At 45.1% G+C, this 24,801-nt stretch overlaps 1 protein-coding gene across 1 annotated transcript; it reads right to left on the bottom strand.

Annotated features, from left to right (window-relative positions):
* Window positions 1-2,970: 2,970 nt before the first annotated feature.
* Window positions 2,971-15,125, bottom strand: SMIM20 (small integral membrane protein 20). The gene is made up of 3 exons (XM_032633685.1): window positions 14,930-15,125; window positions 4,479-4,535; window positions 2,971-3,714 (listed from the first exon to the last, which is right to left on the bottom strand). Exons 1-3 carry the CDS (start codon window positions 15,036-15,038, stop codon window positions 3,677-3,679), a joined length of 204 nt encoding a protein of 67 aa, XP_032489576.1. The 5' UTR covers window positions 15,039-15,125; the 3' UTR covers window positions 2,971-3,676.
* Window positions 15,126-24,801: the final 9,676 nt, after the last annotated feature.

Genomic DNA, 24,801 nt, shown 5'->3' with positions numbered 1-24,801 from the left:
TGCTGCCTCTGCACATGTGTCTCTCACCGCGTGTCTGAGTCCCAGGCATTTTTTCATAGCTCTGTTTAAATGTCAGCTACTCCATCAATGATAATAGCTATCATTAATCTGACCTCTCCCAGGTCCAGGTATTTGCTAGGCATCTCACATACAGTATTCCTAATTTCCCCAACAACCCTGAGGGGCACGTTTTATCATCCCTCCTGAAACCCACGTTCCTCCCACCAGACAATGTGCTTCTCTGGAAAGTTTCCTGATTCCACAATCTTTGCATCTCTTTTTAAAAATTTTACTGAAGTACAACGTACACTTAGAAAAGTACGTGAACTTGTGCAGCTCAGGGAAGCACTCAAAAACTCAATACACCTGTGTACCCTGCTCCCGGATCAAAAAGTAGCATATCAGCACCTTGAAGACCCCCTGTATCCCTTGCCAGTCGCTACAGCAATGCCTCTTCCTAATAGTCACTATCCTGACTTCTAACTCTATGACTTACTTTACCATTTTTATTCTTTCTCTGAATGGAATCTAAAAGTACTCTTGCAACTTGCTTTTGTTCATTCTGTATTGTTCGTGAGATTCATTGCATTGTTGTCCCTTTTCATCACCATATTGTATTCTATTGTGTGAATATATCACAGTTTATTTAGTCATTGTACTGTTGATGGGCATTTGGGGAGTTTCCAGAGCTGCTGGGAACACTCTAGTCCACGTCTTTTGGTGGATTTATGGATGTATTTCTGCTGCATAAATAACTAGTAGAACTGCAGGGTCACAGGGTTTGCATGTGCCCAGTGTCAGTAGACACTCCGAACCTCCTTAAAGGTCTTTCTAATATTCCACATCATTTTAATCTTATCTGTGAATTTACATCATTTCCCTTACTAGATGATAAGTGGTTTTTCAATTGAATAAATACTGTCTGTGCACTGGCTCATTTTTAAATGATGGGTCTAACATACAATATAAGATAGGAAACTGAAGTGAGAAAGCAGAAAGGAAAATAAGGTCGGGGGAAAAAAGAATGAAGGTAATCTAATGGCCCAAATTCATTCCACAAGGTACTTTTTAAAAATCTGGACCACAAATGTGGTTGAGCTTCCTATCAGCCAATACAAAGAAGGAAACAAGTCACGCAAATCAATGTTCACGGGATAAATGTACCAACTGTTCAGCAGTGTGGCTATTTCTGGTGCTGAGATTAAAATAAAGTCAACCAGAGTCTTCCTAAAGAGGACATTGAAAATAAAGGATCTAACAACTTCATTTTGGCAATAAGGACGGGAAATTTTGTCAGTTTCTCCCCTACTCTTGTAATTTCCCTGAACAGGCAACTCTGAGGGAACTAATGCAAACAGATTAGACTCAAACTGTGGTACCTGGAGGTACCTGGAGTGGTCTCTGGAATCTTTTTAGGGGGGTTGCATGATCAAAAGTATTTTTATAATACTGTAGTATCAAAGGCTTTTTGCCTTTTTTTACTCTCTTCTTGTAAGGGTGTACAGTTTTCCAGAGGCCACATGACGTGTGATACAGCAACAGATCAAATGCAGAAGTAGATATGAGAATCCAGCATCTCCTATTAAGCCATTAAAGAAATTTGCAAATTATGTTTTCATATTGGTAAATAAATTTTTCACACAAAAATATGTCATAGTAACCTATGGGTTTATTATTGATATTCTTAAATGAAAAATTTGTTTTAATTTCTAATATAGTAAGCATCTATAGATATAACCCACCTAAGAAGAAACACTTTGGAGTTCTCAAAAATTTTTGAGTGTTAAAGGGTCCCGAGACTATTTGGAGAATGTTCCCAAAAGGATGTTGTTGGTCACTAGGCCCAGAAGATAACTGGTAAAAAAAAATGTTCTGTGATCAAATACACTGGGGAAATGTTATGTCTCTCTTGGAAATTGTCAAATTAGAAGCAAATAAACCTAATTAACTTGAACTTTATGTTTCCTAACTGTATTTGACTAAGATCCCCTCTTTTGAGTGCTTTCCTCATCATCCTGGAGGCACACCTGGGAGGAGTGTGGATGAACCACCAGGCCCTCGGTCAGTCCTCCCAAGTAGCATCTCTTACAACCTGGCTTTTGTCAAGCGTGGGCAGCACAGACCGACACTACAGCTCTGAGAACATCAAGAGCAATCCTTTTATAAGCATCAAGGCAGCTGAGCAGGACAGAAAGCCTCTTTATCTCGGCAAAGAGGTGGACCAAAGGTAGGGTCAAGGCCAGGACATAGGTCCCACTCAGGAGACTAAACTGAGTCTGCTCCAGCCGACAAACAGGCCATCGAGGTCCCAAAGTTCTTGTCTATGACACGCAGACACAGTCATTTCAGCCTGGATATCTTCCAAAGCAGATGTATAGGCACTGGCCTCAGTCACAGAGGAATCTCAATTAAGCACCCACAAGGGGCTTGACTCTTAAGTCACACAACTTTTGGCGTCCCCTCCAAGGAAAAGAGTGGTCAAATGTCCGCCAAATGAGTCTGTTAACTGTAAGTCAATTAAATGTTAGGGAATGCCTACCAAAAACGATGACTTTGGTTTTGGAACTATCAAATCTTTTTTTTTTGACAGTAATTAACATAATTACGCCAGTTGTCTGTTAAGCCATCTCCCAGTTCACAATAATAAAATTATGTCATCAGGTAGCTCATCTAAAAGGCAGCATACGGCAATGTGCAAGGCACTCTGGGAAATGTAAAAATGAAAAAGATGTGTCTTTCAAAAGCACATAATCTAGTAAGGGGCCAGAGAGAGCACTAGAGAAAGAAATTCGTATTCTCACATTCATCTTTGCAGCACCTGGTGAGGTATCTGGTGGAGAATCGCATTCAATAAATATTTGTCTCAATACGTTTGCTACTTACCTTTAACATTTTTACTTGTATACAATTTTACTTGTATACAAACACCAAACAGTCAAATACCTAGTCAAATATAATGTAGTCAAATAATACTTCTGGGTATCATTTAATGCGCTTACAAAGAAGGATTTACAAAAAATCTTACACCATTGTGAAGTAAAAAGAAATCATTTTAATATACACACTTTCACTCAGTTAATTCAACATGATTTCTCCTAGGCATGCATACCCACTTAGCTTGATTTGCTTCATAGTTATTTATTTTTCAAAATGCAGCAACCCTCCCAATGAGATAGTTGAGCTGTACTCTTTATTCTTAAAGAGTACAATGTACCTTGTCCTCAAAGAGTTTTATCAACTTTAACATTTTCAAAGAGCCCTATGAGGCTGCTCAATATGGTGGGTTTTCACTGAAACTTCTTATTTGGAAGACGGCAGAACAGACTAGGACCTTCCCAAGTCTACTGGTTGCTTGTATTCATATCACAGCTCAGGTGGGTAAGAGGTAGAGACTGAATAATAAGTAGATCACCTCCAAATGCAGCTGGGTGAGAAAGCTTCATTTTTAGAAGGGAAACCAAATCATGAAAACCTTCGTAATGGTGTGATTTGTTTCAGGGTTCTTTTGATACTTAAGAAGGGAATTAATCCTGGTGCACACTGCTCTTCTTTACAGCCTTCTAGAGTTTTCTTCTCCAGCCATCGTTCTTTAGCCAGGTGATTTACTGTACTTGCTGCAGAAATGAAAGCATGAAGACTCTATCTACTTTCATAATCAGAGGTGGTGATAGCCTTTTCATTTCCTGCCAAATGGATCCGACCACACTTTTAACCCTATAGAAAGAAACACGAATAAAAACAGGATTCGTTTTTAAATTTCCTACCACTTCCCTCAACCCCAAACAACTAAGATGACATCAGAATGAAGTTGTGCGATTTCCATGTAGTTGGAGTTAGTGCGGGCAAGCTGCCGGAACCCCGGAACAGGACGGCTGGGAAGCCGTGGCAGCTGACAAGAGACTTTTAAATGGCTCAGAAATTGCCCCACGGCAGGGAGATATGTATCTGGCCTAGCTAAAAAATAAATGAATAAAAAAAAAGACCGCTGCCACAGATTACAAGAGTTTTGGCTAACAAGCTAGAAACCTCTCATTCTCAGCCAACTTGGATCGTCTCAAAGTAACTAACCATTCAGCCATACAGGGAACTTTTGAGCTTCTGTATAAAGCAGAATCCCGCATCGATTAAAATAGCTCATAAGTAAACAGTGTTTTCCCGTGACGGTGGTGTTTAAATAGGTGCTTGGTAAATATGTCTGCAAAACAGCTACTTATGCTTGATAGTTAATGGCACACTTGTTACACACTTATGCCCACTTATCAAATGCAGAAGAGAAACGTGCAAACTTGCAAAAACTCTTCTGGAGTAACATATTACGAGGAAGTCTTGGGGTGGCAACCTCTAAAATGGCAACTGCTGGGAAATAACGGCACAGTTACAATCCAGCCTCGAAGCAAAGATTTCTCCTGCTGCAAAGCACCACCCCCAACGACAACACACTAGTACACGTGAGACTTTGTTGTGATTTTTACGTTTACCTGGTGGCTGCACGTCTTCTTGGACAATACCAGCTCGATTTATGGCTTGTTCCTTCTCTGAGAAACACAACAGAAAAATTACTCATTAGAGAGGGGACTGTGGGGCAGGGCAGTGGAAATCTTTGTATCTACGTGGAACAATGACACGGGACAATCAGGAAACAATATATCTGAGTGCTATTAAATTCAGAGCTGCCATTGCCCAAAGCTTTTAGGTTACAGAAGTTAGATCCAATCAAGCCAAAAGACTGGATATTTTCAGTGAAAGAAAGCAAGCCGTACTTCAGAAGAAAAGCTTCTAACGAACATCTTTTCCCAGTGATCTCAGCAGTTTGGAAAGGCAACAAAAACAACAGCAAAAGAACAATTTTGAAAGAACTGGTGGGTGTGATAATGAGGAGAGCAAGGCTGCTGAACTGCAAGAACAAGTACAACTCAGGAGAAAACGATGCAGTTTAGGTGTCTAAAATGTACTCCACTGAGGGCCTAGACCCAGAGCTAAATAAGCTATGTTTTTCATAGGAAATAGAGCAGAAAATTAATCTTTGGGTGGGTGGCTTTGGTTTGGATAATTGAAGCGTCCCTAATTGACCGCAGGTGCTACACCAATTAGTAAGCACGTTTTAGCGACAGCAGCTTAGCCAGTCTCTTTGGAGATGTCCCACAGGCGAAGGCCAAGAGAAACTGGGCATTTTATGTCTGTGGGCTTCAAGCCCTCACACATCTTTCTAAGTGGTGTCGAATAAACCTAAGGCCTGTGAAAACAAAGACTTACTATTTTAAGTATCTTGGAAAACAAATGGTGGCTTTTCAGCAGAAAGACTTGCAGCCAAAGGATGTTTACTACTATATTATAGTAATTAAGTGTTGTAATCAAACCTTTGTTTTAATCAGGCTGATGGTGTTTCTTTAAATCCACGTTTAGCTCTTATTTAATATTAGGCAGTTTTCTTTATTCTCATAAAGATACACAAGCATAAAGGTATAGGAAACAGGGCTTTTCCAAATCAAATATTCACTGAACTTGCTTCTCCGGTGATGTGACGGAAAGTCAATCCTAAGTGACCTGTCTGAGAGTTTTATCAATGCTAAGTTTTGCTTTGGCAAATAAAACACCGGGCAACAGGGATTATCTGAATCTTGACGTCCAATTCTAAGCAAGACAGAGAAGACACAGCATGAGGAAGTTGCTTATACAGAATGGTCTGATGGCTCCACTGGGCCTCTCTGAAAAGTAGCAGGTAAACAACAACCAAGACCCTGTGGACCAAGAGATGCCAAAAGAGTGGGTGACAATGGGACCTCTGAGGTGTCAGACTTCCTAAAATAACACAAAAGGCAATCTCATTTCCTAAGAAGTTAAATTCCTGTAGGAGTGAGCCCTACCATGCTGTCACCATGTAAGTCTCCAAGTATGGATGTGTCTCAAACATGCTCTTAGAAAATGCCAACTAGTAAAAGACTACACTGTCATCGATCATGCCAGGAACAAAAACAGATATCATTTTTCACAGCTAAAAGGTCCATTCTCCAGTATCATGGAAGAAGGAAGAGATGAATTTTTAACACATGCTTGATTGCCAGAAAGCATTCTAGATGTCCAGGTTTGAGAGAATCAGACAACCTGGTGAACAGAACACATTCTCCAAGAGGCAGGTCCTGCAAAGCCAAAGAAGCTGGCAGCCTGCCAAGCATCAGAGGAAGTTGACTTCTGGTGGCAAAGGAATCCCTAATTTGTGTTCTCACCTCTTACAATGAAATGGAGAACCAAGTGAAGAGAAAAGAATGGCTGTCTTCACACTTCCTTGCTAATTGCTAATGAGGTTGGAGAGAGGCTGAGGATTTATTTTAAATAGACCATAATCTCTTTATAATCCTTGTCCTTATGCAACCCCCTCTTTTTTTGGCTTGGATGGGCAATTTAAACCGATTTGCAGAAGGAGTTCCTACCAAGTGATAACCGGTATTAGCATCCTATCTACATCCCCTGGTTCTTTAATCCATTAATGTTTTATAAATACTCTAAGGCCAAAGCAGTCTTATATAAATTCATGATATGACACAAAGACACTTTATTTGTGAATGCGAGACATGCTAAAGGGAAAACAAACTGGTCCCTTGGGACTTAGCAAGCACATCTTGATGAGGTTGACAGTAGGTTTCTGTTTTGCTATCATTAGAGAAACAGCAAATGTCTCTCAACCTCTGGAAAAAAGGGCAACACAGAAGTCAGGGGTTTAACTATGTGAGCAAATCAGGATAAGCTAATTACTGACCTTTTAGTAGTGAGCATGCTTCTATCAGGAGTGAAATGACTGAAACGCAAATATGCAGCATGGGGCCTGGAGCTTCGCGATGCCCGTTACAAGTTCCCTCTCCAGTGTCTCAGCAAGCCCGACTCTGCCCCCTGGTGCTAAGGCAGTGAGCTGATTTGCAGTTTTAATTGAGGATCCTTAGCTCTACTCAAAGGGCCAAGGTAGATTATTTAAAACGTAGTAATACATGCAGACGGGCTCATTTTTGTACGGTAGCAAAAGAAGCTACCTCGTAATGTTTAAGTCTTTGAACATGAAACCTATCCTTATGTTAAATGTCCATACTGTGAAATCTGTGTGACTTGCTACTTTATTTAATATTCACAGCAAATTGATACAGCGTGCCTAACTGCCAGCCCCCTCAGTGGTCTCGTTACTGACTAGTTGAGGGTGCCCTTGGGGAGGACCAGCAGATAAAAACCTAAAAGCAGGTGCAGAATCTGACCTCGGTGGGGGGGGCTACACAGCGAAACCATCACCTCGGGAACACCCCTCCATCTCCTCCTGCCAATGAACAGTTAAAATAAAAGCAACTCACAACCTGAGGTAATTGGACAAATGTCAACATTTGAATATGGACTGTATATTACATAATAACATTGTGTCAATATTAAATTTCCTGGATTGGATAATTGTGATTATGTAAGAGAATGTCTTTGTGCTCAGAAAATACATGCTTAAGTGTTTAGGCATCAAAGCTCACAAGGTCTTCAACTCACTCTCAAATGGTTCAGCAAAATAGTAGTAACGATTATATATGGAATGTAATTATATATGAACATATGCGTGTCCATATGTATGTATGTATAGACGTGTAACATATATATAGCGAGAGAAAGCAAATGTGGCAAAATGTTAACAACTGGTAAATCTAGGTGAAGGACATAAAGGGATTCATTGTACTATTCTTAGATCTTCTCTGTCGGCTTGGATTTTTTTTTTTAACAACAAAAATACACAACTGCAAAACAAGTATAAGGAAGTCCAAGAGCACTGTGACTATTCCATGATAATTAATTGAAAGTCTCTTTTAAAAATAGCAAAAATAAAATAAAATAATACTTTTCTAGTGCTCCCACTTTGCTGCAGTCTGACTTCGGGGTGATCCAGAACTAGACGTGTGTATTGGGGGTGAGTGTGAGCCAGCGGCTGGGGGGACCAAAGGGCCATCGGAAGCGTGGACTCCTTCCGATACCATGAACACTTTAGTTTCTCACCAGGGTGTGTGGTAGAATCCAGGCAGCTTTGTAAGGCCTGTTAGAAAATAAGACTTTAGTCTGCGAATTTCATTCGACTCTAAGGTGAAAGGAATAAAAAGCATATTCTGAGCACTTGCCATATAATCGGGAAAATGCCCTTCCAAGGTAAGAGGCATTTCTGAGTCAAGTGATTTCTCGCAGGCCTGCTCTGACTCTGTACCACACGCTTGAGGTTGGGGGTGGAAGGGGAACGGGAGGAGAAGTGAGGTATCACAGCTCTCCCACGTAACCTTTGGCTTTACTGGCAGACACTCTCCCCTGTCCTAAAAGCAGGTGAAACAGGGCATCATTAAGCAGCAGACAAGGCTGGGGAGTTAGGGTCTAGTGTCTATCCAGGAATAAATGTGCTAGGTGACCTTGGACAAGTCACCTAAATGAGGGGACTGAATGAACACAAGATTTCTGGCAAAACCCTTTGTGCTTCTGCACACCTAACTAAAGTTAAACATGAACAGGATCACAGAAAATGATCTTATTCTGTCTCATTTCACAGGTTGCCCTGAAATGCTGTTATTTTTTAAAGCCACATTCAGGATCACTGTCTGGTTCCAGGATGCAGAGACAAAAGGCAGACCAGGCTTCAAGATATAGCGCCTGAATGTGCGCTATATGTATAGCTTCAAGTATGCTTCCCTGAATGTGGGCTCTTCCCACGAATCATGCTGTGCCAATAGGCTGAAAGCTAATAAGCAACGGCTGGATTCCCTCCAGAAGCACAGCAGAACCATCCCCACACTTCTGGTGTGGGACTGACAACTGCCGATGCCAACTGCCATCTCCCCAGTGCTCATTTCACTACTCAGGTATCATGTGTGGAGCTGACCTTGTATTCCCCCTAATACTTGGTGAAGTCTGGCTGAGTTAGTGAAAGAGCTAGAGAGCACACTGAATGTCAAAATGAAATTCAACACAGCAGTCTTGTGATAATGGCCTGTCTGCTTTTAAATCATAGAAGATCTCCTTGGCTTTATTGTACCTAAGCAGCCTTGTGCCTCTTTTCTACTGCCTTGAGGCTTATTCCAGCAGGGGCCCTAGAGCCTACCTGTCCCCATACCCAGGCCGGCCAGCATCAGTCAGGCTGGCCCAGATGAAGGGTCAGCAGTGTCTCGACACTTGGGCCCTACATGGCCTGGGCTCCTTGCTGGCCTCTGGCTCCCCTTCTCAAGGACTGGGTGTCTGCCCGGCCCTTCCAAGGACTGTGGGCTTCTCCTCGGTCTGCCCAGAATTCTGGGGACCATAAATGTATGAAGGACGCTCAGAAGAGAAACAGCCAACAAGAGAGGCTAAGGAGTGGATGAAAGGCAGGAGCAAAAGGGCAAAGCCAGGAGTACTGGCGGAGGGGCAGTCACGAAGCCCAGGGAAGAGAGTGTCTCAAGGAGGGAGAGTCTGGCTGGGGCTTGTGCCTCTCACGCATAGTCACCTGACCTCCTGCGTCACAAAGAAAACAGAAGCCACAACAAACAGGAAGTATCTACAACCTCCCAACATCACAGCTACATCTAGAGGTATCCACACCTGCCTTTCTCCTCAGTTGCTGGAAGAGGTGTCCTGCCTTTGGTCCAAGTCTCCCTCCTCCATCTGATCTCAAGATCCCATGCCACCTCCCACTCTATGGACTCTCTTCTCTCTCCAGCAGTCTTCTTTGTCCAGAGGCTCTCTTGGCTCTCCCGCTGCTCCCAGCCAAAACGAAAACACAACAGTCCCCTTGACCAGCTGCAAAATAATTCGTCATTCTCCTCTCCATACAGACCAACATCTTTAAACAGTCAACCTAATATACTATTTACTCTTCAATCCACTGCTATCTGCTTTCTGCCATCAAACCACTGAAAGCACTTCTAACAAAACAACCAATGAGCTTTACCTTCTTTTTGCTAAATCCAATGGATATTTTCACTTTTTTTCTTTCTTACCGTCTTCAAGCAGCCTAGCCCTGCTGACCACCCCCTTTTCATGAAGAGCTATCTTCTTGGGGCTTGAGACTGCAGCCTCTTCTGGTTTTAATCCTCGCGCTCTGGCCACTCCTTTGAGGACCCTTCCTCCTCTGACCACTTGCTCTTCAGACCCTCAAATGCTAGTGTTCACCTGCATTCTGCCCTGGACCAGCTTGTCTTTTTCAATCTCTGAATGCTGCCTGGGAGCCCCACCTACTGCAATGACTCTGCTTCCCATCCAATGCCAGTGACGCGCCATCTCCAGCTCCAGCTCAGATCCTGTGGCTCAGCTCCCATCACCTATAGGAAATCTCCAGGAGCATATCCAGGTACCTGAAACTCAATACACCCCAAACCGAACTAGCAGGTCCTCTCGTCCCCCAAACAGACTTCCTGTATTTCATAATGTCTAGTACCATATCTCCTCAGCTGCTGGACCCAGAAAGCTGGGTGTCAATCTTTCCTCTGCCTCCCTCAGCCCTGAGCTAATCAGTCACAAATCCCTGTAGAGGATTTATTTCTTAAATCTGGCTCCGGAATTCAGTCCTTCTCCCCAGAACCATAACCACCACCACTCTGGTTAAGGCTACAGTCACCTCTCCCTGAGGTCACAGAAAGCACAGCCTTCCCGCATCTGGCCGTCTTACCTCCAACCTTGACCCTCCCAGCCCCTCCGTCACACACAGTCAGAGATTCCTGGAAAGAGTGAATCTGATCACCTTGCACTCCAGATTCAAATTCTTCAATGCTTTTCCACCGGCTGGACTCTGAGGACAGCAGAGGGTTACTGAAGTATTTTGACTAAGCGAGTGAGAGGATCGAATTCAAAGAGCAAACAGCACAATAGACTTTCCGACAGCCACAATGGAAGACCTGGAGTTCTATACATTCTCTGACACACAAGAATGGATGTTCCCAGTTACAAATTCTCACCAAAGAAACACAAAGATGTATTTCAGAATGAAGAAAACTGAAACTAGAAAGGTGTGAGATGAAAGAAGGATCAGTGAGTAAAGAATGAGGGTAAAGAGAATCAATCGGTGACTGTATAAAACACGGATGGTACTAAGTGATCTGGGGAGTAATAAACACAAGGCAGAACGGGTGGGGCGTCTGGGACAGGAGCTAAGGCATTCTAAGGTCTTCCTATATTTCATAGGAGGTAAAGATATTGACTAACTTTAAACTGTCACCACAAAAGAAAAAGAGAATGTAAAACTTTCAAACTAGTAGAGGGTAAGAGAATTAAATAAAGAAGCCTTGAAGGCAGAAAAGGAGAAAAAAGGGAAGTAGAGAAACAGAAGAATAAATAGAAAACATAAGATAGGAAAAATAAAAATAAATAAATAAATGTAAATATATCAGTAAACATGAAAATGATCTCAATCCAACAGTTTAAAAAGATTATCAGATTGGATTCTTTAAAAATCCCAGTCTAGGGCTTCCTTGGTGGTGCAGTGGTTAAGAATCCACCTGCCAATGCAGGGGACACGGGTTCAAGCCCTGGTCCAGGAAGATCCCACATGCCGCGCAGAACTAAGCCCGTGCGCCACAACTACTGAGCCCACGTGCCTAGAGCCCATGCTCCACAACAAGAGAAGCCACTGCAATGAGAAGCCCGTGCACCACAATGGAGAGTAGCCCCCGCTCGCCGCAACTAGAGAAAGCCCGCGCCCAGCAACAAAGACCCAACACAGCCAAAATTAAATAAATAAAATAAATAAATTTATTTTTTAAAAAATCCCAGTTTAGGCTGGTTATAAGACTTAAGGACAAATAAAGGCTAAATATAAGAGGATATCTATATCTATATCTCTCTATATATACATATAGATATACACACACACCAGGAAAACACTAACCAAAAGAAAGCTGGTAACTATGATAATATCAGATAAAACAGAGTTTGGGAGAAATATTAGGGGTAAAGAGGACTCATATAATAATAATTGAGCCCCCCCCAGAATATTCTAGATTGTGTGCACAGAATAATATGGCCTCAAGATATCTAAGTAACAAAATTAAGAATGATCTGGAACCATCATATACAGAGCTCTGTACTCCCAAACAAGAGAATATACATCATTCCCAGCACACAGTGAACATTTACAAAAACTGACTTGTACCAAGTCACAAAGCAAATCTTGACTTATCAAAAAATCAAAATCATATAGTCTGAAATCTTTGACTACAAATGCGAAGAAGGTAGATCAGCAACAACACACTAACCAGAAAGACCACAGTGGCTGCTGGGTAAAGAATGGGTGGTTCTGGGGACCAATGGAGCAGGGAGATCAGCTCAGAGTGCAGGGAGTGGGTGGGGGACTAGGTACGTGTGAGGCAGTGACTTGAGAGAAGAGCTCTGACTGTCTTGTCCGGTCACATACATCTGGCACCTAACACAGTGCCACACACAGTAATTGCTAAAATCCAGGTTTAAAAAAATGAAAAGGAAGCTAACTAAATGCTAGCTGAATGCGCTGAAATGAACTGAAGCTCCGTCCTCACAGAGGGTTCCCATGACCCGGTCACGAATGCCTCACCTGGGTCGGTCCACCTGCTTAAATCTCCTTGTCTCACTTCCCTGCCCTTGTGATTCTTTATTTTTGAAATGTTTTTATGGGAAGCCTAGTGTAAAAATATACTATGTGTTTCTATACCTGTTATCTCATTTAATTCACCCCAAAACATGTAAATTCAGTCCTGCAAATTCCACTGTTACAGATGAGGAAACAGGCCAGGCTCTGAGAGGTTAAGTAACGCCCCTTAAGGTCCTCCTTTAGTAAGGGATTTAGACCCTCATCTGACTTACTTCTCTCACCCTCTTAGAGAGGCAGTATGGTGCCCTGGTGTCACGATTAAGGGCACTGGTGCAAATCCCAGATCCGGGACTCATCGGTTGTGGGTCCTTGTACAAGTTAACTGTTCCATACCTCAGTCTGTCCACATATAAAATGGGGATGATGATCACACAGCAGCTACAATGAAGGGCTGTTATGAGCACCAAATGGATTGATATATAAGAAGTGCTTAGAAGAGTGTCAGACATATAATAAGCTTTCAATAAATATTAGCTATTTAGTATCATTACCTGCTTAAGGAATCAGTTATGACTCTCAGATAAGAGTGTCCAAATTAATTAAAACTGAACCAGAAAAGTGGGCAGGTGTTGACTGCCTTACAGTTAAAAATGCAGCTATTGTAGCCACACGCACTAAATGTTCACTTAAAAGGCCTAATCCGTCTGTCTCAAGGCGACTCAGACAACCATAGACTCCGGACTACCTCTATAAGACTGTTGTTGGGAGACACAGCGCAAACCCACACCCTGAGCATCTGACCCAGAGGAAGGTTTCTCGGCCTTGGCACCATTCGCATTTTGGGCCGGATAATTCTTTGTCGGGGGGGCTGTCCTGTGCATTGCACAAAGTCTAGCAGCACCCCTGGCCTCTATGCACTAGATGCCAGTAGCACACACCAGCCCACCCTATGCCATCCATTTTGTGACAAGCAAAAATGTCTCCAGATAGAACCAACTGTCCCTAGGGGGACAAAAACCATTCCCAGTTGAAAACCACAGCTCTAGTCTTCGTGACTGAAACTTTTCTAGTGGGATCCAAAGCAGACCCCCTTGTCCCAAGTTCAACTCTAGAGGCTGTCATAAAACAGCGTGGGGCAAAGATGCAGTAAGGACGGATAATGCAGATAGATTATACAGGGCTTCACACAGCCCCATGTTCACCCTCACGCATTGTGCATGGAGACAGGCTGGAAGGCAGAAAGCTGAGGCCATTTCAATCTTGGCTGATGAAAAGAAGCCACAAGGAAATCTGTGTACTTAAAACGCTCTAACTCAGAAACCAAATGTTGTAGCATCTGTAATGGGCAGAGCATTTACACGGAGCTTTCGCCTTCAAATCGCCAAGCTTTCAGCCTTCGCTAATATTGTCAAGGGGCACAGTTGGCCCTCTTCCATCTTCAAGATGGTTCAGGTTTCCTGGAGAACAAAATGGGCCTCTAATGCCTAATATTTTCTCTCTGACAGATGGTTTCAGACGTATCAAAGTGCTAATCCTTGCTGAGGTATAGGTCTCAAGGAAAGAGAGCTTGGCTTTTAGAATGATAGGACTTGAATGATTAAGGAAGAAAATTACTCGCAGGATATTGACCATTGTCATGTGAGCAACCAGCTTAAAATGAAGACAGCAGAATCTGAAAAAATATTTGAGGAGAAAGGAGAGGAAAAACTCAAAAACCCAGGTTAACAGTTTAGGTTTGAAACATTTCCACTGAAAGACATCTTTGGGAGTGGAAATGAAGTGCAATAAAAACACCTTCAAGCTCAGGATAATTAGGGTCCATCTCCCTCCCCTCAAGATCATCATTCCCAGCTTCACTGTTTGGAAGGTCTGGAAACAGAGACGGGAGTAGGAATACTTGTCTTGCCACTTACTAGCTGTGTGTCCTGGGGCATGTTGAACAACCTCGCTGAGCCTCAGCTTCCCCATCTGTAAAACAGATAATCCTTACCTCAAAGTGAGGTTGTGTAAATTAAATGGTCCCATGTGTGCCTAATGAGATACATTAAAAGACTTCAGTGAATATGAGTATGAACTACTATTTAGTGTCGACCTACTATGTGCAGATTGCTTTCATTACCACCTTTGAGTCTCACCAGAGGCTAGATGATTTTATTATACAAACAGATAACTACTAAAGGGGTTGCTGAGATTCTGAGAGATTGAGTCACTTGTCCACTGTCACAAAGCTGCACACAGCGAGATTCGCACCCGGGTCTCCCCGACCGGCGAACAAAGCTCTGACCATGGCCCCACGTGGGGAAGGGAGGGGAGTTACTGAGGCCAGGCCACCGCGTGGGGTCAGAGGTCACTCTCAGTTAGTTACTGGGCCCAGGCCACCGCGTGGGGTCAGAGGTCACTCACGGTATTCCTCCAGCCGCATTAGGGGCCGGAAGTAGATGGGGTAGAAGGCGGCGCCGATCAGGGAGATGAAGCCGCCGAAAATGAGCGCGGTGCGCAGGTTAGTTGTCATGGCTCCAGCCGGTGGCCGCCCTGACCCGCCGAGCAGCCCTCACTCTCGGAATCCCGGATCCCGCCGGCGGTATCGTGACCCCGCTCGGAAGAGGAGGAGTTGCTTTCGCTTCCGGGCCTTGGGGGCGGGGCTAGGAGGCGGGCCGGGCCCGGGGGCGGGGTGGGGTTGGGGCAGGGGTGGGGCCAAAGGCGGGGCCTAGGACTGGGTGGAACTAGGGAGGGGCGGGGTCAGGGACCCGGCGCACCGCCTCCCGGGCTCTCCCTGGCCGCTCGTAGCGCTGGGCGAGCGCGATCCGCGGCAAGAGACTGAAGCTTTAATTGATTCCCTGTTCTGCCCCCGACCCCCCAGCCTGGTTTTTCTCTCAGCCGCTCCACCCACCTATCTTCTGACCTCGTTTACCACTCCCTCCTTTACCAACCACGGTTTTTCGTTCTTCCCCCATTGATTTGATTTTTGTGACTGTACCAGGAGGTGGATGCTCTCTATGGCTCGTTGATTTAATCCTTGTATTTTTTACAGGTGAGGGAATCCTGGCTTGGCTGCGCGGATTTGGACAAGTCATTTGGCCTAAAGGGCGGTTTGAGGGGATTAGAGACAAAGGTGCAAATCGCCTGGCCCAAGATGTCCCTCAGATTCTGAAATCAGAGCCACAGGGGCTTATGAACCACCTGGGAGGACGGTTTCAACATCCAAGCTACATCTGACTCATTTTCCATGCCCTCCTCTCTCGTTCTTCCCTTTGCTGGATGTCAGGGTTACGAATGAGGAGGGAGAGTAGAGATCAACACAGGGCGGGGAGCCAGCAGCCAGACCCACTGATGGGACCTTGGGGCTCTGCCTTGTGGCCTGAGGTGGGAGCCACTGAGGACAGACATCTGCTTCCTCTTCCTGAGATTGCCATCCTCCATGCTTCCAGGTGGGCTGTGCCGGCATACAACCCACCCAAGGGTACTGGGCAGCCGAGACTAAGATTCCTTGGGCCTTCATTCAGTCCTTTATTAAAAAGAATGATACCAGTGGCTGGGGGCTGCAGAGGAAAAAAGACCCCAGCACATCTTGACCCCAGCCTCATTAGTTAGTCCAGGAAAGGTCTACGATCTTTCAGAAATGGTGTAGAGGACACAGGTTTCCTCTTTCTTTGTAGTTTTGTAGTTGAGTCAAGCTATTTACTTCCGTAGTTCCAGAAGCATATAAACCAGGTGTTTGATCTGTCAGCAGATTTAGGGACTGTCTGCTATGCCCCAAACATCAGGCAAAGTGCTTTGGGGGCCACAAAGATGAATAAGACGTGACCCTTGTTCTCCAGGATCCTGCTATATGGATGAAGAGACAGGACATGTACATAAAAAGATAACTAATGACCAGATGCCACCTGTTGCTGGTGAGTGATATGGTCCTGTGGGCTACCAAGTTCAGAGGAGGAAGACAGATGACTGTAGGGTGAGACAGCTGCTCCTCAGGCGCTTGCAGGAGCTTGTTAGGGGGAAGACAAAAGACTTCATAGCAAAGAGGGAAGCTGCAATGCATGCTTTATGTCACGTGATATAAATATCCCAGGTGTAGGGCACATTTGTTGTTTTAGCCACCCAGCATCCACTTCTCTTTCTGTTAATAGTACCCAAAATATCTTTTGGCAAACCACTCCTCTCCCGATTTGTGCGGTAAACTGGGGCTTCTCCCCCCAACCCCGATCCTTACTCTTTCCCAGCTCTGAAGGTTAAGCATATAACCAAGCTCCTCACTCATCATGGGGATGATGGGCACTGGACCCAGGCCTGATTGTCCAGTGTGGCTGCATCCAGATTGTCCAGCCTGGCCACATTACCCATGTTGAGCCAAACATAGTCTATCCCAGCTGTTGGGAGGCTGGATTTGAACTTGAAAGGATGAGACTCTGGAACTGCTGGGGACCATGGTTTAGAGACTGAGAATGAGGACATTATAGCAGAAGGAGAGTTGAGAGATGGAGAGAAATCAGATGCTGACACTACGTTTGAGCCCCTGAAGCCAACTGTGCCCCAAACTGGATTTCTCAGTAACATGAACCAGTAAAGTCTCCTCTTCACTGAAGCCAGTTTGAGTTGGGTTCCTTTTTTTTTTTTTTAATAGATCTTTATCAGAGTATAACTGCTTCACAATACCGTGTTAGTTTCTGTTGCACAACAAGGCGAATCAGCCATATGCATACACATGTCCCCATATCCCCTCCCTCTTGAGCCTCCCTACCACCCTCCCTATCCCACCCCTCTAGGTCATCGCAAAGCACCGAGCTGATCTCCCTGTGCTATGCTTCCGCTCCCCACCAGCGAACTATTTTACATTCAGTAGTGTATATATGGCAATGCTACTCTCACTTCGCCCCAGCTTCGCTCTCCCACCCCATGTCAGCATGTCCATTCTCTATGTCTACCTCTTTATTCCTGCCCTGCAACTAAGTTCATCAGTACCATTTTTTTTTTAGATTCCATATATATGCATTAGCATATGGTATTTGTTTTTCTCTTTCTGACTTACTTCACTCTGTATGACAGACTCTAGGTCCATCCACCTCACTACAAATAACTCAGTTTTGTTTCTTTTTATGGCTGAGTAATATTCCATTGTATATATGTGCCACATCTTTATCCATTCATCTGTTGATGGACATTTAGGTTGGTTCCATGTCCTGGCTATTGTAAATAGTGCTGCAGTGAACATTGTGGTACATGACTCTTTTAAAACAGAAGGAGTTCCAGATGAAATCACCACAGGTGGGATTTCATTTGCTCAACATCTCCATGAGCTCCAGGTCAAGCGTTACTCTATGATTTAGATCAGGTCACTGAGAGCAAGAGACCTCACACCACTGGCTGAGCCAGGACCAGGACTGAGCTCTCATGATTCCTAATCGAATATGCTCCTCCATGACATCCTGCTGTCTTTGCGAGCAAGCTTGGCAGATGGCTGGCTGAGCCCTATCCTCAGAGCCTCTGAAAGCCAGTGTGGAGGGTGCCAGGGTGTCCTCATGAAGTACCAGCAGTGCCTCCAAGGCGGGGACAGGACCAATGTGGGACAGATGAGCCACCCCCTCTCCAAGGTGATGAGGGAAGTAACTGGTGGTTTCTCTGTCCCCTCATGCTGATCTAGAGGTTTTAGACTGGCCAGCAGCCAGCCTATAATCTATACAAATATACTAATCTATACAAACAATATAGTCCATCTATAGCTTATCAGCATCATTATACTATCACTTGCCTGCCACTGAGTCCTATTAAAACAAGTTCATCTCTTTGATCCCAATGTTCTTCCCCTTTCTAAGAATCCCACTGACCTATAGATTCAATCAGCAAATACTTATTGTGTGCAGGCAAAGCACTGTGCTGGTTGATCAGGAGCACAAAAAAGAAGCAGCCAACATTTGCGTATTTGACAAAGGTTCACTGAGCCAGGCGCTTCTCGTGTGCTGGTGGATGCAGCGGTGAATTAAGAAGAGAGTCTGCTGTCCTCATGGTGGCTACTGTCTGGCGGAGGGATAAGATATTGGCTGTGGATAGTAATTGCTTTGTGGACACTCAGCCTCCCCTAATAAGAGCTCCTGCTTCCTTTCAGAGAATGACCGCTCATCTTGTCATTCTTGGCTGGACTGTAAATCCAGGGACCCTGTGCGTTCCTAGCAGTATTAATATCAAAGCTGTAGAACACTTCCTTTGTGCCCGTCACTATCACAGGTTTACCCAGTTAGTACTCACCAGTCCCCAAGGATAAACATCCCCGTTTACAGAGAGGGAAGCTGGATCATTGCAAAAAGGACTACCTCAAGGTCACATGGCAGAGCCTGGATTCAAATCCATGAGGTACCAGAGACCTGCTCTCACCATCAGTCTAAACTGCCTTGCAAAGTTAGTGTGTTCATGTCGTCTGAGTATAGGTTCAATTCCAACTGGGTCCCATTGTTCTCTTTCTCTCAGAAATAAGAATCAAGAGGATGGTGACACAAGGACAGACAGCACTGTTGCAGTGGATTTCTTCCATTGCTAACGTTCTGGTTAGATTAATGCATATCTCCCACTTGCCTGGGGTCCTGGAGCTTCCCTTGTTTTCCCGCCTTGCAGTCTGATTCTCGATTGTTCGTTGTATTCTTTCTGCAGGTCACCCCGTATGCTTCTAGTAAACTCCTTTTGGATTTCAGTGAGTCAGAGTCAGTTTCAGTTGCATGCCATTAGGAGCCCTAATAGATAAAGAAATTCCCACATTTATTTCCAACACATGACATAGATGAAGGGCTTGGGGCATCATAGCTGTGCTAATGTTTGTGAATGCCAAAGGAAGTTCGGGTCTGGGGAAGGTATTCATGCAAAGGGAGAGAGAGCTCAAGGGACGCAGGGAGACAGGACGCAAACCAAATATGTCAGGAGTCCTAGGGTGCATGTTTTCATCTCAGTCAGTGAGAGAAAAGTTGCTCTGGGCTCCTATCCGGCACTTCCTCCTTCTTGCCTTGGATGTGAAGATTGAATGCTTGCAGGAAGCAGACCACCAGTGGTGTCTTGCAGAGTTCAGACAGACCTCAAAGTTAATCCGCTCTCTAATCTAAGCAAAATGTGATGAGGGTTTCCTGGGACAGCAGCTCCACTAATTGTGGCACTGCAGCCCAGCTGCTGTATTTTTAGACTATTGTCGATTTCCAAGAAGTATCATTACCTTCTGCGGGAAAACAGACTAGAAGCTTGGGGTTTGGAGTGGGGCGAGATCTAATACAAGACCCTCTGGACCTGTGCTTTTGAGAATATGAGAGTAAGCTGGGGAAATGCTTCCCTATTTTTCTTGGGCTCTGTGACTCTCTGAGTCCCTACCCATCTGTATAAATATTTCCAATTTAGATTACTTGTCAAGTTTTTCTTCTTTGATCTGTTTTTTACAGCTAAGAGATCTCCCCAAATGTCCATGTTGGCTTATCTCTTGCCACACCATCCACCCTACAGTTTTAAGTGGTATCTTTATGATTTCCAGGTGTCCAGACGCAGCCTTTCTGCTAAACTCCAGCCTCATGGGCCTGACGGCCATCTTCAGGTCCAAGACCCACATGTTTCTGCTCCCTCCTTCTCATTTTCAAGGTCACTGGCTTGGTTTGAGGCTTCACCTGCTCACTTGGCCATGGCGGCCCAACCTGTCGTGCACGCGTCATCTTCTTCAGTCACTAACTGTCTCATTTGCAGGGCAGCCGAAGTTATTTTCTGAAACCATAGATCTGGCCAATCACTGCTCTTCTCAGAAGCCTTCAGTATCTCCCTAAAGGATGAATTATTCATCCTGGACCCCAGGCTCTGGTCAACAGGCCATTAAAGGCCACTGCTGCATCCATGGGCTTCTGCTGCATGAAAGTAGTGCTCTGTGTCTTGGTTGCCATGCTCTGTGCCCATGGCCATGGCTGATTGAATCAGCAGGTATGTAAGACCCAGAACATAGTCAAAGGCCCCAAATCTCTGCCTAAATGGGGAATGGGCTGACCCAGTCAGACTCTCTGCCTCTGGAATTTCAGCTGGAAGGTCAGGGAGAGTTGGGAGGTCGGCAGAGAGAGCAGAGGTTGGAGAGCTGCACAGGGGGAGGCGGTAGCAACACGAGAGGAACTGTGAGTAAGCCATGGTGATGAGTTAGCAGAAGCTGTGAGAGAGAAGCTGGGCTGAGTAGACGGGGAAGGAATTGCCTGGGAATAACAAGAAGTGGAGCACAGTGGAGGAGAGTGAAAACCAAGATTCACAAATCCCTGCTGCTGAGAAGTAACGAGGTACCTTAAGCCTGCGGACTGCCTGGGATTCATCTATTCATTCATTGATTTCTACCAGTTTTATGGAGCACCTGTTATATGCCAGACACTATTCTAAGCTTTAGACAAAGTCCTTGCCTTCATGGTGCTTGTATTCTAGCTGGGGAGGTAAGTAATAAATAGATTAAAAAAAATAAATGGGGACAGTTTGACAATTTCTTACGAAACTAAACATACTCTTCCCGTAAAATCCCAAAGCAGTGTCCTCTCAAAAACCTGCACATGGACGTTTGTAGCAGCTTTGTTCAAAATTGCTAAAACTTGGAAGCAACCGATATGCCCTTCGGTAGGTGAATGGATAAATAAACTGTGGAACATCCAGACAATGGAATGTTATTCAGCACCAAAAAGACGGAGCTATCAGGACATGAAAAGACATGGAGGAGCCTAAGTGAAAGAGGCCAATCTGAAGTCTACATGCTATATGATTCCCACTACACGACTTTCTGGAAAAGACAAAACTATGGAGACAGTGAAAAGATCAGTGTTTGCCAGGGGCTAGGGCACAAAGAGGGATGAACAGGCAGAACCCAGAGGATTTTAAGGGCAGGGAAAATACTTTGTATGATACCATAATAATGGATTCCTGTCATTATACATTTGTCCCATCCCACAGAGTATGCAACACCAAGAGTGAATCATAACTCTGGACTTATGGACTTTGGATGATAACGATGTGTCAATGTACGTTTATGGTTTGTAACACATGTTCCACTCTGGGGGAGGGTGTTGGTAGTGGGGGAGGGTATGTGTATATGGGGGCAGAGGGTATATGGGAACTCCCTGTACTCTCGGCTCAGTTTTGCTGGGAACCTAAAACTGCTCTACCAAATAAAGTCTATGCAAAAACAAAGTCCTCTTCCCCCACCCCCCAAAAAGTAGAAGAGGTTTTAGTAAGCTCTGGCATCATGGAGCCATAGGAGGAAGGAATGGATTCTGAGGAGGGAAAAAATCTATTTTGTAACAAAACACTGTGGGAAGGGGTTACTCCAGATTAAAAGAAACTAAAGGGACGAGCGTAACTAACTTCCTAGAAAGATAGATAATAAATAAACGGAGTAGTAAGTGCTGGAAAGAAAAGCAGAGCCAGCAAGAGGACTGGGGGCCAGGTGGGGGACAACTGTTTTTATTTAGGTGTCAAGAAAGGTCTCTCCGAGAAGGCAGCAGATTCCTGAATGAACGGAAGGAGGGGCCCATGTGAATATCTGGGGGATGAGCCGTCCATGTGGAGGGACCTACCAGTGCAAAAGTGCTGTGCCCACGATGTGCTTGCTCTTCCAAGAGCAGCAAGGAGGTGGTGTGGCTGGAGCTGAGTGAGCGGAGGGGACATGGATGCGGCCGGGGCAAGAGCACCGTGCCCGGGACCTCGGAGGCTGTGCAGCACCGGGATGTCACTGTGCGTGTGATTGGGGTCGGGGGTGGGGCGGTGGAGAGCCACTGGGGGATCCGGAGCAAGCTTCCAGTGCCAGGCTCTCTGGGGGAAGTCCACCTGCTCTGCAGTTTGCATTCTTCCCGCAGACGCCTGTCTCCCTTACCCATGGGGCCCCGTTGTTTCCCACAAAGCCCCTTTACTCAGAAGAGCAGGGACAAGCTTTCCTTCCTGGAGAAGAGCGACAAAGTGGGCGCGCCCCCATGATTTGATCCTGAACGATGCTCTGGGTTTCTCTTTCTCTGTCTCACCCGTCTGTCCCAGGGCCTCACTCCAGCGGCGGATCTGTCTGCCAGGTGCTAAATGCAGCCCGCCTTTGCCTGCCTCCAAGCTTTGCTTTAACTCTTCCCTGTCTCTGGATGACTTTCTCTCCAGAGCCTCTTGTCGCAGTCCTTCTCTCCTAGGACGTTCTCCAATGCCACGTCTTCTAGGAAACCTTCTAGATCACTTGACTGGAAATGGACTCTTCTCTCCTAAACTCCCGTGGGTATTATTTTTGGCTGCATAACTAATGACCCAAAACTTAGTGCTTAAGAATTAAAACAACAATTTCCTATCTCTTGAAATGCTGTGACTCTACTAGGTATTCTTGCGCATCACAGGTGTGGCTGGGCGCTGGTACAGCTGAAGTCGCCTGGGAGCCTAGCTAGACTGGACCATCTAAGGTGACTCACTCCCCTGGCTGACAGCTGATGCTTAGCCGGGGCCGATGGGAGCACCCATAGGTGACATTTCTCAGATGGAGGCTCCGTTGCAAGAGGGAGCATCCCAAGGAAATCAGGAGGGAGCCACAAGACTTCTGATGGTTTAGACTTGGAAGGCATCTGGAGTCATTTCAGCTACATTTTATTGGTCAAAGGTCATGGCTGGACTAGTTTTAAGGGGTTGGGGGGTGGGGCATGGGATGGGGGCTAGCCCCTAGCTCTGCAGTTATTTTTAATCCACCACAGCTCGCATGGTGATTTTCCCACATACTGATGAGAATGTTCGTCTCCTTTTGCCTATATTTAAATTATTTAAGTGTCTTTTACCTCACATACTACATTTTAAGTCCCTGCTGAGAGATTACATCTTATTTAACCCAATTCTTTCAATGTAATAACCACAAGAGCAACAACAAATGTTAAGTGTCTGCTACGTACTTGATCTCATCTAAATAAAGATATAATCTCATCTAATCTCTACTCAGATATGGTAGACGTTATCACCATTTTACAGATGGGGAAACTGAGGCACAGAGAAATTCAGCCTTGCTCAAAGCCACATAGTTGGTAAGTGGCAGAGCCAGGATCTGAACCCACGGAAGAATCTGTGTTCTCATTCTCTGTTCTATTGTCATCTTACAGCTTTAGCACCAAGGAAACGTGCTCGAGTCAATCTGTGTTGGCATTACAGAAGTGTCGCTGGGCAGAAGAACAAAAGGAACAAAGAAAGGAAGCAATACAGAAAGTGAATGGTGGCATGGAATTGTCATCAAGTGCTCCAGGTGGCTCCAGTCAATACATGGTCCAGGAGTCCAGTGCTGAGAGTCCTTTGCAGCCTGGTAGACGGAGTGCAGAGCGTTTGGGATCTCAGCAAGAAGTGGGAGTATTTATTTGGTCTGAGCTCCTGATGCAAAACTTTCCTCCCAAATCCCAATTTTCTATCTGCCAAGATAAGTGATGGAGGTTTGTGGTTCCCATTCTAGCATATCTACCCAGCCCAGGGACCTACAATTCTGAATTTCTGGCTTGCTTCCTTCTAGCTAGAAGTGAATCTAGATTTACTTCCCATCAGGAACAAGGCAACCTCCGTGCTCCATGAGATCCTAGTTTTTTGTGGGGTTTTTTTTTGGGGGGGGTACACGGGCCTCTCACTGTTGTGGCCTCTCCCGTCGCGGAGCAACAGGCTCCAGACGCACAGGCTCAGCGGCCACGGCTCACGGGCCCAGCCGCTCCGCGGCATGTGGGATCTTCCCAGACCGGGGCACGAACCCGTGTCCCCTGCATCGGCAGGCAGACTCTCAACCACTTGGCCACCAGGGAAGCCCAGATTTTAGAAGACTCCACTTTTATCCTGGGGACATCAATCTATGTGTAGAAGGCCCCTCTCTGTGGAAGAAGAGACACTGAAACAAAAAATTAGTGGAAACTTCATATCCAGGGAGATGACAAATAAAATTTCAATATTTCTTACATTAAACCACCTCTGTTCTTCATGAACATAAGGGTACCGATGGGCCAAAATCCAGAAAACAGCCTTAGTTCCTGTCTTGGTGCATTCAGGCTACTGTAACAAAATACCATAGACTGGGTAGTTTATAAACAACAAGCATTTATTTCTCACAGGTCTGGAGACTGAAAGTCTAAAATCATGGTGCCAGCATGGTTGGTATGGGCCCTAATTCTGTATAAGTTGGGTCCTTCTTGCTGTGTCCTCATGTGGTGGAAGCAGGGAGGGATCTCTCTGAACCCTCTTTTTTTTAAGGCACTAATCCCATTCATGAAGGCTCCACTCTCATGACTTAAACACCTCCCAAAGGCCCCACCTCCTAA

This window comes from Phocoena sinus, chromosome 5 (assembly GCF_008692025.1).
Source record: "Phocoena sinus isolate mPhoSin1 chromosome 5, mPhoSin1.pri, whole genome shotgun sequence".
NCBI lineage: Eukaryota > Metazoa > Chordata > Mammalia > Artiodactyla > Phocoenidae > Phocoena > Phocoena sinus.
The sequence above is the reverse complement of the archived record's forward strand: the minus strand, read 5'-3'. Positions and strand labels throughout refer to the sequence as shown.